We start from the raw sequence: 17173 nt of genomic DNA on the forward strand, positions 1-17173 counted from the left end.
CCCTAATAATATACTGTCTGCAAATTAATTCAATTTAATTTCCTCCTTTCCTACGTTATACCCCTGTATTCTAATACTATTTCTAATTCCGTCTGCCAAAGCTTCTACAGCTATAACAAATAGCACTGGGGATAAAGGACACCCTTGCTTAACTCATCTCTGTATCAATACTTCTCCAGTATGTCCATCATTTATTTTGATCACTGTTCTCCCTTCTCTATAAATTTATTTTATTGCATTCACAAAAGGTCCTTCAAAATTTATGTAACACTTGGGCAAGTATTCATGATTTAATGTATCAAATGCCTTATATACATCCAATTTCAAAAGAGCAATATTATTATTATTTCCATGATATAAAGCATTGATCACATTCCTCATAGGGTGATCTATATATCTTCCTTCCACAAAACCATATTGACCTTCTCCTACTAGACTCAATAATAGCTTCTCCAATCTATTTGCTAAAAATTTGGAAAAATTTTATAATCCTGATTTGCCAAACTTATCAGTCTATATAAAGTAGGATCCTCCAGATCTGTTCTTTTACAATTGTAATAATTTCTGTCCTCTGCCAAGAGTCCAGAACTTTTCCTTTATTCAAGATTTTATTAAATAACCTTTGTAATTCTGGAAATATCAAATTTCCCACCGTTTTATAAAATTTCACTGTAAATCCGTGAAAACCTGGTGATTTCCATTTTTTAAATTATTTATAACATTTAAGATTTCTTGTTGTGTAATATCCTCATTTAATTCTATCAACTCCTCGCCTTTAACTTTATTCCTTATAACTTCATCAAATTGTTTACTTTCCTCTGCTTTAAATAACCTTTGGTAATATTTAGCAAAAATCTATCTTATCTGATTATCCTTAAAAACCTTATTTCCCTTTTCATTTTTCATACACCCTATCCTTTGCCTTTTCCTTCTTTTCTTCAAGTAATTTGCCAACCTCTTCATTGTATTTATATTACTTCTTTGATACCCATTTTTCACTAATAAATCTCTTTTCCACATAGCGGTAAGGTCCAGTTTCTGCAGTTTGTTTTTCAAATTATTCAGCCATTCCTGAATTTGCCTTTCATATTTCTTTTGTAACTTCCTCTGAAGTTCTAACATCTCCTTCAATTTTTATTCTCTTTTTTCTTAAACTGAATTTCTTTAGTAATACATATTCCCTCCCACCGTCTTCCTCGCCTGCCCCCTGCTTTCCTCGCTCACCCACCACCTTCCCCAGTTGCCTGCTGCCTTCCTCACCCACCCACTGCTTTTCTCTCTTGCCCGCTGCCTTCCTTGCCTGCCCACCGCCTTCCTCAGTTGCCTGCCGCCTTTTTCACCTGCCTGCCACCTTCCTTGGCCACCCGCTGCCTTCCTTGGCTGCCCTCTGCCTTTCTCACCCACCCGCCACTTTTCTCAGTCGCCTGCCTTCTTTCTTCCTCAGTCGCCCTCCGCTTTCCTCGCCTTCCTTCCATGGTTGCCCTCCGCCGTTCTCACTCGCCCTCCCATCCCGTGGTCCTCCTCCTAATTTTTTATCCCCTGGGCCACCCCCCATCTAAAATTTTCTGGCTATGGGTCTGATGGCATCTAGAGCCAGATCTTGATTGGGTGCCACTGCGTCTTGATGGAGAACCTGAGGAAAAGCTGCTTTTCCTAAACCAAAAGGAAGACGACTTCATGTCATTTTCTTTCAGCTGAAGCTCAGTTCCATCTTTGTATTTTACTGTGTAAAGATGACTATGGTTGTCATAGTTAGCCACCTGTACTTCATCAAAAAGAACACTTCCTGGCCATTGGCCCATCACAACTTCATCATCAGCAAACTTCCTTGCTGGCATTTTCCACACAATTCCTGCTGTGGCCGCTGCAGCCCTTGCACCGCTGGGCACCAACTGTCTCCACTATGCAATTAGAAGCTTGCCTGAGCTTGAACAATTTATGACCCTACAAACCAAATGCAGCCCAGTAGCCATGGACTTTGGTACAGCACCTAGTTACTAGGCACTTCATCAATAATAATCATTATGTTCGGAAACCTGTCAAGGGATTAATAAAGTTGGCCTTGGACAACAAAAACAAGGGGTTTGTAGTGGGCAGTGTTCTGTAAAGGACTGATGCTGGCTGAGTCTATCTTTCCAGAGAGTGGCCAATCCGCAGTTCAAGACAATAGTTCAAGACAATAATTCTAACTGTAGAAGGCACATAGATGAAGACTCACGTCCCTTCAAAGTGCAGAACGATACAGGTCATCTTTGCATCTCAGTCAATATATCTTGACACTTGCAGTGCAAAAAAGGGTGCTGTACTCCATCTCCTTGCCAGTAAGTGATTTTAACAAAGGGTTGTAAAAAGACAGGAAGAGAGCAGTAAAAACTTTCACAGGCTTAGCTAAACCAGAAACCTTCTACAATAGCGATCATGAGGGCTAATTAAGCCCAGCTGGCCCGTGGCACTGCAACAAACTACATTTCCCATAATTCTTAGCATTTAAAGGTGCAGAATCATTTTCTTGCTGAGTTAACCCTCTGCTCCTCCACAGGCCAGAACACGCGGGTTGCAATGTATGTCTGGTAGGCTGAGTTTATTTACTTATTTACTTCAGTTACCCTCCATCTTTATCCTCACTGGGTGCTCAAAGCAGCTTCCGTCATTCTCCTCTCCTCCATTGTATCCTCACAACAACCCTGTGCACTAAGTTGGGTGGAGAACGTGTGACTGGCCTGAGGCTCTAGACACTTTGCACAAGAAATCAGCATTTACAAAGGCAAATGCATCCAAGGTACAGGATTCCAGACAATGGAGCTGAACAATAGCTACAGCTACCCGGCACACAGATTTTTTAAAAAAAGACTTTTCTTGGCACCGTGTCAACCCCACATGTGAGGAACATAATGGAAGGAAATTCAGTTCCTAAACAGATAAACAGAAGAATTGCCAAGTGTTGTCCCTGCAAGTGCGATTATTGCCCCCATTGCCAATGCAGCTGCAAATGTGAAGCTCTTTGCTTCCAGTGCTGTAAATAATGGTCCATCTCTATGTAGTTATAACTAGCAGCTGAATAGAGATGGCAGGGTTGGGAGGTTCCATCCCATGGTGAGAAAGCTTCTGAGTCACTCTATGAAACTTTACAACCCTCCAGGAACTACAGGTTTTCTTAGGCTTTCTGTCTTAATCAACATCAGTCCCCTTTGCTTAAAACAAACCTTGTTCCCTCTAAGCCCTTATACAGATACCACATCTTTGGGCTAAATAAAAATGGAAGGATATTCCCTGCACAGAAATAGGTGTCCTGACTTCATAGGTGCCCTAGCCCTCACTCCAGATCTGACTGTATTTATCAGGGTTAGCAGATCAAACTTCAGGATGTAGGAATCTTCACATTAAAGGGCCTTATTGTTTACATTGTCTCTGTGGTTAGCAATAAGAATAAATAGGCATGTAGCCATGGAACCTACAGCTACCTGAGGGCACTGGGTGCAAAATGGATTTGCTTGATTTTAATCCCCCCTTTCCTTCAAGGAGTTCAGGGCTGGGTTTGTTTGTTTGTTTGTTTGCCTTCCTCCATTTTATTCTTACATAAATCTTATGAGTTGGGTTAGGCTGAGAGCCAGTGGCCTTGTCAACAGTAGTAGGGCCCTAGAAGAAACCTGTAGGTCTCACCTAAACACAGGAAGTTGCCTGAGACAAAAGCAGAGTGGTTCTCCATGGTCTCAAGCAGAGGTCTTTCATATAAATGGGAAAATACCAAATACATGGTAGGAAGCAGTAATTTTGTTGATTCCAAAGGAAGATAGAGATGTCACTAATGTAAAGAACTACAGACCAATCTCATTATTAAACAATGATTATAAGATATACACAAGAATCTTAGCAGAATGGCTTAAACAATATCCAATAAACTTTATAAAGGAAGACCAAGCGGGTTTTCTCCCTAAAAGGCAAATAAGAGACAATATTAGAACTGTTGTAAATATTGTAGAATACTATGAAAGATATCCAGAGAAGAAAGTTGCATTATTCTTTGCGGACGCAGAGAAAGCTTTTGATAATTTGAATTGGGACTTTATGTTTGCAGTAATGGAGAAAATAAAGTCTGGGGAAAACTTTACAAGAATGATAAAAGCAATTTATACTGAACAACGTGCAAGGTTATGTATAAATGCAGATCTTACAGAAGAAATGATAATTAGCAAAGGTACAAGGCAAGGTTGTCCGCTTTCGCCATTGTTGTTTATAACGACTCTTGAAATCTTATTGATGCAAATACAAGATGATGATGAAATTGAAGGAACGAGAATTAAAGGATTTTCCTATAAATATAGAGCATTTGCAGATGATATAATGTTTATAAATGAAAATCCTATGCAAGTAACACCTTTGTTGTTAGCCAAAATACAAGATTTTGGAGAATTGGCGGGACTTTATGTTAATAAAGAAAAGTCAAAAATGTTGTGTAAAAATATGCAAGTACGTAAACAAAAGGAATTGCAGAGATTAATGGGATGTGAAGTTACTCCTAAAGTTAAATATTTGGGCATGGAAATAACAATGAAGAATATTAATTTGTTTAAAAGCAATTATGAAAAGTTATGGCGTAAAATGGACGAAGATATGATAAAATGGAACAAGCTTAATTTGTCACTGCTTGGTAGAATAGCTGCAATTAAGACGAACATTTTGCTGAGAATAATGTAGTTGTTTCAAACTATTCCAATTGTGAAAGACAGTAAACAATTTAATAAATGGCAAAGAAAGATTTCAGAATTTGTATGTGTCGGGAAAAAACCAAGGATTAAAATGAAAGTTTTAACAGATGCTAAAGAAAGAGGATGATTTCAACTACCAGATTTAAGATTATATCATGAAGCAGTTTGTCTAGTGTGGATAAAAGATTGGGTGATGCTGTTGAATAAAAAACTTTTAACGTTGGAAGGTCATGGAAATAAATTCGTCTGGCACGCTTATATGTACTATGGAAAGAAAAAGTCGGATTTTTTCCCCTCACCATTATATAAGAAATAATCTACTAAATATTTGGATGAAGTATAAGAAATATGGTGATGAGAGAAAACCACTATGTATAGTGCCAGCAGAAGTAATAAGAATAACAGCTGAGACAGGAGAGGAAAAAGGGATGTCATATAATCGATTATTAAAAATACAAAGCGGTAAAATAGAATTGAAAACTGCTGAAGAGTTGAATAATAAGTATGACTGGTTTCAAAAGCAACAAATATAAAGTTTGGTGGAAAGCGATGTTAAAACTGAAGGAATAACACGAGAACAAACAGAAATGGAAAAAGTTCTGCTTGGAGATAATGAAAAATTAATTTCGAAAATCTATGTTACTTTTAAAATGGTCTATGGAAGATGAAGTAGTGAAATCTCAAATGATTAAGTGGGCAATTAATGTAAATAAAGAAATACAGATGGATACATGGGAATATTTGTGGAAGACCTCTATGAAACTCTCAACATGTCAGAGTATTAAAGAAAACTGTTTTAAGATGATGTACAGATGGTATGTGACTCCTAAAAAGTTGGCAAAGATGAACAATAAGATGCCAGATAGATGTTGGAAATGTAAAAAAACATGAAGGTTCTTTTTACCATATGTGGTGGATTTGTGAAAGAGCGAAAAAGTACTGGCAGATGATTCAACAAGAGATTTCTAAGATCTTGGGATAGGAATTTAACAAAGTTGCAGAGACTTTTCTGTTGGGATTACAAATGGAAAAATTTCCAAAAGAAGATAGAACTTTAATTTGGTACTTGCTCTCAGCTGCTAGGACATTGTATGCGCAGTTGTGGAAGCAAGAAAAAATACCAGAGAAATGGGATTGGATTGTAAAAGTTATGACATGGACTGAAATGGACAAGTTAACAAGGACCTCAAGAGACTATGATTTAGAAGTATTTAAGATGGAGTGGAAAAAATTCAGAAGATACGTAGAAAAAGAATGGAAAATAAAAGGACATTGGACAATTTTTGATAATGACTAAGTACAAGAGGGAGGAGGATATTAATTTTGGTTCTTATTAATTAAGGGTACCTTTAATATTAAGATTTTAAGTATATAACACCAGCGGGGGTCAAGTAACGGGGGGAGGGGTGGGTAGAAAGTAATATATGGGATAGATTAAAAAAAGGTAATTATTAATGAAGGAAGAAATTGAAATTTATTACCATATGTTACTAATAAAATTGTTTGAAATTTTTAAAAAGCCCTGCTTTAAAATGGGATTGAACCTACACGCACCCAAGATGGGTCTCACCGACCGAAGCTTTTATTCAACTGAAATTATTGTCCCAAAATATGATACTTACCTATGAGGAATTACTGAAGGACAATTATGAATTGAAAAACACAAGAAAGCAGCTTATAGTGTTTCTTTAGATTGGTGGCCAAGACTTCAATTAGAATCAAGATATGCTAAAGACAAAGACTTGTGGAGTTATGAAAAAAATATTGGATTATGGAGCCTGAAATGCTACAAAAGATACTGAAAACACATGTCCACTTTAAATCAGAACTATTTGATGGGATGCCATTAGTGCCAGCCTCAAAGGTCAAGAGCTTAGGGGTGCTCCTGGAGCCTTCACTGACAATGGAGGCTCAGGTAGCAGCCACTGCCAAATCCACATTTTACCATCTCAGGCGGATCAGGCAGTTGATTCCATACCCGGAGTGCAGCGACTTGGCAACAGTGATCCATGCGACAGTTACCTCGAGAATAGACTGCTGCAACATTCTCTACATGGTGCTGCCCTTGACTCAAATTCGGAGGCTGCAGCTGGTGCAAAACGCATCGGCCAGGTTGTTAATGGAGCTACCTGTACGGGAGCACATTCAACCTGTGCTGGAAATGTTATACTGGCTGCTTGTGGCATTCCTGATTCATTTCAAGGTGCTGATTATAAGCTCTGAAGCCCTATATGACCTGAAACCTATCTATCTTCGGGATTGCCTTTCCCCATAAGTACCCCAGAGAGCACCATGTTTGGGGTTCCAAAAATCTCCTTAAGATCGCCGGATCGAAGGAAGCTCGATTATTTAGAGCCAGAGCGTTCTCGGTAATAGCTCCCATTCTGTGGAATGCCCTCCCTGAAAACATCAGGGCCCTGCGGGACTTGCCACAGTTCTGCAGGGCCTGTAAGACTGAATTGTTCAAACTTGCTTTCAAAACTTAGGGGGAGGTGGCTATTATTCCACAGCACTGGCAATCTCACTGAACTGAAAGAATTGAGACCAAAAACATTGGAATAATCAGAATATACCCGTAATTACATCTTGGACGCAACAATTGTAATGTATGGAAATGATTTTATTGTACATCTGGTTTTGACATTTTATGTTTGTTTTAATTGTTGTGAGCTGCCCTGAGCCCGTTAGAGGAGGGCGGGATATAAATTTGATAAAATAAATAAATGCACGTGCATCAATGCAGACCAAAAAATGTTTCAAGGGATAGCTAACAGTTCAGCTCACCTCACCCCTGAATAGTGATCTTACTTACCTTCATAAAGCTGAGCATACTGTGGGAACCCTGCTGCCCGGAGCCAATCACATGCTTCCTTGGCCTCGATTTCTGAAACATAAGGAGGATGCACATCATAAAGGATTATCTGCAAAGCAAAATGCATTTAAATCCAAGGAAGAACTTTAGTGAAATGCCTCTTATTCCCAAGTTTTAGTATCTCTGGTTTTTATTCCGTCCTTCATATCCACGGCTTTAAAAAAAAAACACTTTAATTCCATTAGCCCCAGAAATGGTTGAAATTATGCTTGGCCTTATATAGTTAATGGCTGAGCTCCAGAGCATGAGCACAATTAACAGGCTTCTGCTGCAAGCTACAGCTTACAAAGGTCCACAAGCTTAAGGGGTGCTGTTCATTGCCCAGTAAACAATGGGAGAGCCTGGCTCAGGGCTACACTGCCGGCTCAGACGTCTTTGTAAAAATAAACCCTGGCAAAACTAAATGGGTACTGCTATTAGATAATGCACGCTAAATTAATACTACCTAAAAAAACCCCTTTAAAATAAAAATGTCTTATTTCAGCAGTGCATGCATGTTTGGGTACAAGTACTTTTCAGATTGAAATACCTAGCAAAGCTAATGCCTAAGCCTTCCACCTCATGTAAATAATACCAGTGGACCTAAATCCTAGGAACAACAGACACATTGTGTTGCAGTGCACTCAAGCACACATTTACTACCCAACTTAACAGCAGAGGAGCAGTGGAGGTCTCCAAAGTATTTATGAGTTACTCAGTTTACACACAGTTTATTTGCTCCAGCTCCACTTTCTTTCTTTTGCGCTTTTGATCCAGCAAAAATATACTATTTGGCAGGATGCAACCATTCACAAATATGCATGTGAGGCCAGAGAAAGGGAGTATTTGCCGATTCTTCAGTTACATGCTCTGTTTTCATATCAAGCATGCCAGCACATCTAATTAATTTGGATTCTCCTCCCAGAATTCAGAGCAAAGCTGACAGGTAAAAATCTGGATTATCTGGAAGCAAATTAAAAGCTCTGGTTGATCTCTCCGGAGCCTTGGTTGTCCTGCATGTCTCGCAAGGGTGCAAGCCAGAACTTAATGGGGATTTAAGTTCAATTCCAACAAAATACTGCTATACGACCTGGAGAGGGGGGAATCTGCGTCCTTGTAAAAAATGAAAACTGCCCAGGTTACTGTGATGCCTGTCGGGGGAATGACGATGCTAACCTAAGGAAGACACACCTTGTCAGGATTCAGACTCACAATGGCTTTTGGACTGAAAAGAGGTCTGGGGGAGATTCTCTGCCAGGAGCGTAGCCAGAAAAATTTGGGTGGTGGGACATTGGGAAATTGTGGGGGAGGGGTTGAGAAAGAGAGAGGGTGGTGGGAGAGAGAGAAGACTTCCCTCCCCAGTTCCCTCCATCTCTCCTACCCTTGAAGAGGTGTGGGATTGCTGGATTTTAATTCTTCCTGCTTCTGCAGCCAAAAAGTTGGGGCATGGAAAGCTGGTGGCAAGGCAATGAGATGCTCCACCGTGGCTACGGGCCCATTCTCTGTCCATCAGTCACTTCAGCCAAGCAAGTCTCAGTTTGCCAGTGTCAAGTCCCCAACAGTTCAATGATCAATGACAGTCCATTGCAAGAATAGCTGTTATTGATACATGACAGGTCAGAGCAAGATGGTTCTTGAGAAAACTGGCTTTGGCGGGCAAATGCCCTCTACTTATAGTTCAGGACTTAACCGTTACACATTCAAATCTTAAGGCGCAACGCGAGCAATCCCTCCCCCAATAGTTCTTTCCCAAGCCCCTTGCAGGTGTGAACATAATCAGACAGAAACAACCTTGGCCATCCCCAAGACTAGACAGAAAGAATGGTTCACTCGTTACACAGAGATAGGAGAGGCACAAAGCAGAGATGGTGGAAAGTGAAAATACTCCCAGATTTTACTGTGTGAACTGGCAAAATTCAATTGGAAAGCGTATTGAAAGTGCATTATTTACTGTGTGTGATTGCAGTCTAGGGAGAGGTGGAACCTAACCTGTCTGTCACACTTGTTTAGAGCTGTTTTTATCAAAGACTAGCAATAACCATTGCTGGAAGAAAAACCAACACAAAACAGTGTCAGAGAAGGACAGCACGGGAGAGGAAGGAGTGGAGAACCAGCTCTCACCTCTCACTCTCCCTGCACTTAAAACTCTCCGACCCTCATTTACAGAGGGCGATAGAATGGATTCTGTACAGGGTTGCGTAGCCAATACTGACAGCCAGAGGCAAATCTGCCTGCAACCATTTCAGTTCTAGGCCAAGTTCCCAGGGTTTGGAGGTCTGACAGGGAGGCCTACTTTGAGCCACAGAACTGAACCCAGTGAAAGAGGAGTTTATCTACCAGGAGGTCCTTCTGTCCTTTTAAATGGAAATTACTAAACAGGGAAATAATATTTATGTTTTATTTTGGAACAAGTACCAGTCATAAAAACTCATGGGGAGAGAGTAGTAGAGAAGAATGGGAGGAGGGGATGCAGAAATGATAAACTGGGAAACACTGGAGCAGCTGGATTAGACATGATCTTCTCTGAAAGTCAATACCAGTAATTAGCTAGGCCCATAAATTGTTGAAACTTCATTTATGACACAATGGGAAACTATAAAAATAATTTCCATGTAAGAAAGCCAAACTCAAAAATCCAGCTGTCGGTAGCAATTTTCTAGAACATCCTCTTCTCTTTATCACATACTCATTAGAGTTAAGTGGATTTTTTTTTGCTAAAAATGAATAAATTTTAGAGAAAACCAAAGCCAATTGCTTGGCAGCTAGGCAACACCCATAATTGCTTGTCTTTTCAAAACACACCCTAGCCCTAGCCCAAATTATGCATATACTGACACTCTTGATAATGTTTTGAAATGTTAAATTAGTTTATAAGACACAATAAGTTATTTGAAATCCAAACATTTTTCTGTTTGCTCACACCCATTTTGCATAAATTAATCAGATTTTACTTGGTTAAAGAGATAGAGGCAAATGGTTACATTCTTACTGTTAATCCACTCTTCAGTCCTATTTGATCTCTTTTAACAGACCAGGGCAAAAAAGTTGGCAAGGCAGGTTGCTTTGAAGTTCTCCTGGATCACGGGGGAAGGAGTGGGGGGAGAGGCAGCGGTGGCAGCTTTTTCAGGGGCTCGCTCGTCCTTTCTGCTGCTGCTGCCCCCTCAACCCCACACTGATTGTGATTGCGCCAGAGGGCTGGCATAGAAGCTGCAAGCCTCTGGCACCATTTTACCAGCTGATTAGCTGATCAGCGGAGGGGGGGCTTTGAAAAGCCTGGGAAGTGCGGTGCTCCACCACCCCTTCCCGGACATTTATATGGTGCGGAAGGGAGGGAGGAGGAGGGCATTTGCCTAGGGGGAAGGCTGAATTTGGCACCCCTGCTCTGCCAGCGCCCTAGGCAAATGCCTAATTGGCCTAGTGAGTGGGCCGGCCCTGACAGATGCAATAATAGAGCACATCTTGTGGCCTGAGGCAAGAGCTGCAGCCCTCCAGTCAAAAGGTCTTGGAAACTCTCTCTTTTTTGCTTAGTAGATGGCACTGCTTAACCTCTCTATCCCTATACCATAATGTTAGCATGCTACATCTTGGTTCATGGCCTGCAATTTGTGTCAGCCTAGGTTACAGTATATGTATTTTGGAAAAGTTGAATTCCCCCCAAAAAGCAGTGTTGCAAACCCATGCACAGCAAACCTAGCAGTGAGGTAGGCTTCCCCCTCTCTCCCCCTCCCTCCTTCCCCCCTCTTCAACCCAGTTGCCTTTTCAAAAATGGAGAACAGCTTTTCTGAAAGGTGTACTGCAAGGTGGGACACAGACAGAGGCTGGAATGAGAACAGCCTGGGCACACCTAAGCCCACTGCTTTCAAAGCGTTTAGGTGTACCTAAGTCTAGACAGGTTCAGGCTGCAAGACCTGGAATCTTGTGCTTTAAATGTGCTCTCTCTATATCCGTTTTAGGCAACAGAAGCAAGGTGACTAGGATCACAGTGGCAGGCCTCGGTAATACATTCACTACACTGTGTCAACACAGCATCAAAACTCCACAGCACAACAGGAGCTGGAGGGTCTTGCCTTTCTGCAAGGTTGCCAGGGCAACCCAAAATGGCAAAGTCTCATGAGAGTTGAAGAGCCATTTCAATCCTAAACACACTGGGCTTAGACTGGAGTATCTTTGCATAAGATTGCACTGTTTGTAACCTTATGGGTCTCTAATGTATCCCAGATGCATACGGAGAGTGTAGGGAGCCCTTTTTGGGTATGTGTTTGAGGTTTTTGGCTCAGTTTTCGAAGTTACAAGGTTTTTTGCATTTCCTTTAGATATGCAGAATTCTGCCCTCCCTCCATGCCTGGCCTTGATGTGTAGATTTTGCAACCCAGTTGGCAGCAAGGACTTTAAGAACATAAGAGAAGTCATGTTGAATCAGGCCAGTGGCCCATCCAGTCCAACACTCTGTGTCACACAGTGGCAAAAAAGGGGGTAGAAGCCCTTCCACTTTGCCCACCCGCCCCGCAAGCACCAAGAATACAGAGCATCACTGCCCCAGACAGTTGCAATAATATGCTGTGGCTAATAGGCACTGATGGACCTCTGCTCCATATTTTTATCCAAACGCCTCTTGAAGCTGGCTATGCTTGCAGCCGCCACCAGGTCCTGTGGCAGTGAATTTCACATGTTAATCACCCTTTGAAACTAGATATAGTGAGTCTTCCTGTGGCACTAGGACAAAGCAGCCCAAACTGAAGTTAAAAATATGTCTTCCTAACCCTCTTTTGCTATTGTTTGATCTGATCATATATTGGCTGGTTTGAACAAACACATAGCAACTTAAAAACAGTATATGTCCTCAACTAATAGCCTATTGTCATTGCACTACTATATAAATAGAAGATATTCTGACTGACATGCCTCAGAAACCTGAGAACCTGGACAGAAATCTAACCATCTCCAACTAGCTTGAGTTAATGGGTCCCCTGCTCTGTTCTGCTACCACCACCCATTCACTGCTGTTCCCAACCTATCCTTATCTTGCGACCAGTGTTCCCTCTAAGCTGAGTTAGCGTGAGTTAGCTCACAGATTTTTAGCCTCCAGCTCACACATTTTTGTCTTAGCTCAGGAAGCATGACCCCGCAGCACACAGATTTATGCAGTAGCTCACAACTTTAATGCCAGTAACTCACAAACTACAATTTTGCTCACAAAACTCTGCAGCTTAGAGGGAACATTGCTTGTAACTTCACTTAAAACAGGAGTAGAGATTGTGACCAAGCACCAAACTGAAAGGATAAGGCCCTGGATAAGGTGCCTTCCATGTTCACGCAGATAAAAGCAACTGCATTCCATCTGCTAAAAACCAAATATTTACCAACGAACAAAATTAAAATCATGGAGGTTGAAAATCAGATGCCAATAAATCTCACATCTCTATCCCAAGGTCTCTTCTAAGTGCTCCTAATTTCTTCAGTATGATAACTTTGCAGCCATCAATAGTTAAGTCTTACTAACACACACGCCTCTCCTTTTCCACTGTTTCTTGCCAAACATTCTTCGATACATTTTTCCTCTTCCTTCATAGAGCTCCTCCATTCTTTCTCCTTAATTAGCAGCAGTGCATGGGGCTTTCCCAGGAATTAAATTTGCTTTCTAACAAGAAAAAAATCCTAGAAGGCATCAAAGTCTTAAAAACCATCCAAACATCTCATGATGATGCTTAAGAAGCTGTCTGCACAAACATGGGAAGGGATTTTTCTTCTCGAACCACAGAACGGTCAGAAGCCTCATCACAAAATGAATATGGTTGCTTATATCCCCAAGTTTCAATTCTATCCTGCTTCCAGCAGCAGCACAGAATAGGTTGATTTTTAGTTCTTTCATTTATGCGTATAGAGACACACATAGTGCTGGTGGGCCTTCAGGGTACCTTAAAAAATGAGAGCAAATAACTTAAAGTAATCACAGAACATCAAGAACAGCTTCACAATGAATTAAATAAGCACTACTACTTAGGGTTGGTGTGGGGTAGGGTTACCAGCTCTAGGCTGGGGAATTCTTGGAGATCTGGAGGTGAAGCCTGGGGAACACAGGGACCTCAGTGGAGCACAGTGCCACAGAATCCACCCTCCAAAGTATCCATTTTCTCTAGATGAACTGACTTCTGAAGACTGCTTGTAATTCAGGGGGATTCCCAGTTTGGTGTAGTGGTTAAGTGTGTGGACTCTTATCTGGGAGAACCAGGTGTGATTCCCCACTCCTCCATTTGCACCTGCTGGAATGGCGTTGGATTAGCCATAGCTCTGGCAGAGGTTGTCCTTGAAAGGGCAGCTGCTGTGAGAGCCCTCTCAGCCCCACCCACCTCACAGGGTGTCTGTTGTGGGGGAGGAAGGTAAAGGAGATTGTGAGCCGCTCTGAAACTCTGAGATTCGGAGTGGAGGGTGGGATATAATTCCAATTTCTTCTTCTTCTACCTGGAGGCTGGCAGCCCTGTAAAACCTACTTGAAAATAAGCAGAAGTGGTACATGAATGAGGAAAACAGGGATACAATGTTTATTTTAATCCCATTGTTTGATATGTGGGAGTAGGTACATGGGAAGTGCCGTTATTTTGATGTTTTGTGTAATTTTTCCCTAAGGGAGCAGAATAACACTTTTTATTCATCTTCATGATTTTCCCTTTACTGGTGCCACCATCCCTCAACTGCTGAAACATACAACTGCTGTGATCCTTTGGTGCACCTGTACCATAACAGATTTTCACGAAAGGGTTCTTGGTTGAAAAAGATCCTGCTAGAAAAACCATCAGGGTTGCCAGGTGTGACTCAAAATATCTGGGGACTTTGGAGTTGGAGCCAGGATTCTTAGGGAGTGGAGCCAGGAGCTAAGTTGGGACAAGCATGATTGAATTCCGAAGGGAGTTCTGACCATCACATCTAAAGGGACTGTGTTCCTTTTTTAAAAAAGGTATTTAAAAGGAGTGTAGTCCCTTTAAATGTGATGGCCAGAACTCCCTTTGGTGTTCAATCATGCTTGTCACAACCTTGCTCCTAGCTCCACCTCCAAATTTCCCAGATATTTCTTGGGTTGGTCCTAGCAACCTTAGTCTCTCAACAAAGATGTGGAGAAGACAGGGCTTTTTTTGTAGCAAGAACTCCTTTGCATATTAGGCCATACACCCCTGATGTAGCCAATCCTTGAAGAGCTTACAGGGCTCTTAGTACAGGGCCTACTGTAAGTTCCAGGAGAATTGGCTGCATCAGGGTGTGTGGCCTAATATGCAAAAGAATTCCTGCCACAAAAAAAGTCCTGGAAGAAGAACAATACCAAAGCAATCCAGAAAAAAAATATGGCATTGGACATTCCTAAATCCACCTGAGCAGTGGGCATAAGCATTCCTATATGATTCAATGCAATTTTGGGTGCACAAATGAAGGTGCAGCCAATATGCATCTTCATTTTTAAAGCAGCTGTTTTACCAGGTTTTGCTAACATTGACCACATGCAGGAGAATGCTCAGATTTGTTAGTGCAACCAGATTAGTGACGAAATTTACATCCTGTATAATGATTTTTAAAATATTTATTTTTGACTCCCTGGAATTAAATGCTAACTGGTCTCATGTGTAGGAAAGAAATAACAAAAGGATGAGAATGTGTGTTTTTCTCTGATCCTGGGTTTAGCGCTATCAGATTTATGAACAGTGACAAACTCTCAAGAGCCCATTAAGCTGAGCTGTCCTGTTTTGTTTCTTAACAGAGAGAATGCAAAGAACTTCCGTTATTTATGTTTCCTGCATGCTGAACAGACAAATAATCTGGTTTCCCATTCCTTTCCCCTAAAAAGGCACTGTGGAAAAAAGTTTTAAAATAAAAGTCAACTTAGTCTAGAATGAACACAGCAGCATTCACCAAGTGGCATCTCACTACAGTGTGTATAGATTCATGCTGGATAGCCACGTTGGTCTGAAGCAACAGAACAAAGGTTGGGTCCAGTGGCACCTTTAAGACCAACAAAGTTTAATTCTGGGTACAAGCATTCATGTCCATGCACACAAAAGCTTATACCCAGAATCAAACATTGCTGGTCTTAATGGTGCCAATGGATACAAACTTTGTTCTACAGTGCACATATTACCCACTTGGTAAACAGAGTGTCACGCAATGCTGCTTAGTAATGAGGAAACTTACCACTCCCTCGCTTTTTAAGATTTCCCACTTTTTTTTTCTTTTGCTACTTGTTCAGATGTTACTGGGGCTGGGCCCTAGACTGCCTAGCACTCTAGGCAAGGCTAACTTCTGGCGCCCCCGTCCACCTGCACTGATAATGTCACGTGGGGGGGGGGTGCCCAATTTGGCAACTCCAGAATGCCAGTGCCCTTGGCAATTGCCTAGTTTGCCTAGGGGCAGAATTGGCCCTGAATGTTACTAAAAGCCCATAATGCTCTGAGGCAAGCTCAGTCACCTGTTTCAACCTACCAAGTGTTAAAGAGCAGATGTGTGCTTGTAAGCAGGAGAAAATAATTTATACTGAACTGGGCAACTAGTTTACTGAGCTCTTTTATTCACAGAGCGGGTTATTGCCAGATTCTTAATAATCTCACATATATCATCCTAGTGAGTAGCATCACTTTTTAAAGACTGATGAGTTTGTACTAAAAGTGTGCACAGTTGTACAGTATATCAATTTCACTATGATGAGTCTTCATTAAGGTACCTGGGGAGGAGACAGGAACTTTGCCAGAGCCAGTTTGGTGTTGTGGTTAAGCGTGTGGACGCTTATCTGGGAGAACCGGGTTTGATTCCCCACTCCTCCACTTGCACCAGCTAGAATGGCCTTGGGTCAGTCATAGCTCTGGCAGAGGTTGCCCTTGAAAGGGCAGCTACTGTGAGAGCCCTCTCAGCCCCACCCACCTCACAGGGTGTCTGTTGTGGGGGGAGAAGATATAGGAAGCCACTGTGAGGCTTCCTATTGTAAGCCACTTCATATTGTAAGCCACTCTGAGGGCGGGGTATAAATCTGCAATTCTTCTTCTTCTTATATGCTATCGTCAAAAGAGTACAGGATCTAACTTTTCTCCTCCCAGTTTACCCATTTGTACAATCTAGTCCTCTGTAAACACTCAAGAAAATAATATCTAGTAGGAATCTCAGCTTCCCTTCTCAGATGCTCCAGCCACAATTTCAAGGATCCACAAAAATACAGAGATCAGCCAGATTAGTTTCAGCAAGTGACGCCAGAAAAGGCAACAGTGAGAAAGCTTTGCAGACAAACTTGTGACCCCTCAAAATTTATCTGGCCAAGGTCCAAGATATAAAACGTAATTATTTCAAGAATAAAACAGAACAGCAGCCTCCACAGCAGCAAGTCCTACTTCCACTGACACCAATGTGATTTTCCAGTACATATATTTGTGACTGAGGCACGGGACTAGCTGTTGTTACCTCATCCAGCTGTTTCCCCAGGTAATCTCAGAATATTGTTACTACAGTTTGCAACCACAGCAATTCTCAAGCTTTGTCCTAATGGACAGGATACTGGACACAATGAATCTCCATTTGGAGCTCCTCACTGCCCCCTCTCTCCTCAACTGTTCCAGGTATGTCCTGATTCCTCAAGATGGCAGGAAAA

At 41.5% G+C, this 17173-nt stretch overlaps 1 protein-coding gene across 2 annotated transcripts in view; it reads right to left on the bottom strand.

Annotated features, from left to right (window-relative positions):
* The window catches only part of DLC1 (DLC1 Rho GTPase activating protein), a 340623-nt gene that overhangs the window by 39135 nt on the left and 284315 nt on the right, over positions 1-17173 (bottom strand). For both annotated transcript variants that reach the window (XM_060246397.1, XM_060246398.1), the window contains one exon: positions 7519-7590. In XM_060246397.1, the coding sequence (XP_060102380.1) occupies positions 7519-7590 (72 nt within the window). The remainder of the gene's footprint in view (positions 1-7518; positions 7591-17173) is intronic.

This window comes from Heteronotia binoei, chromosome 9 (assembly GCF_032191835.1).
Source record: "Heteronotia binoei isolate CCM8104 ecotype False Entrance Well chromosome 9, APGP_CSIRO_Hbin_v1, whole genome shotgun sequence".
Lineage (NCBI taxonomy): Eukaryota > Metazoa > Chordata > Lepidosauria > Squamata > Gekkonidae > Heteronotia > Heteronotia binoei.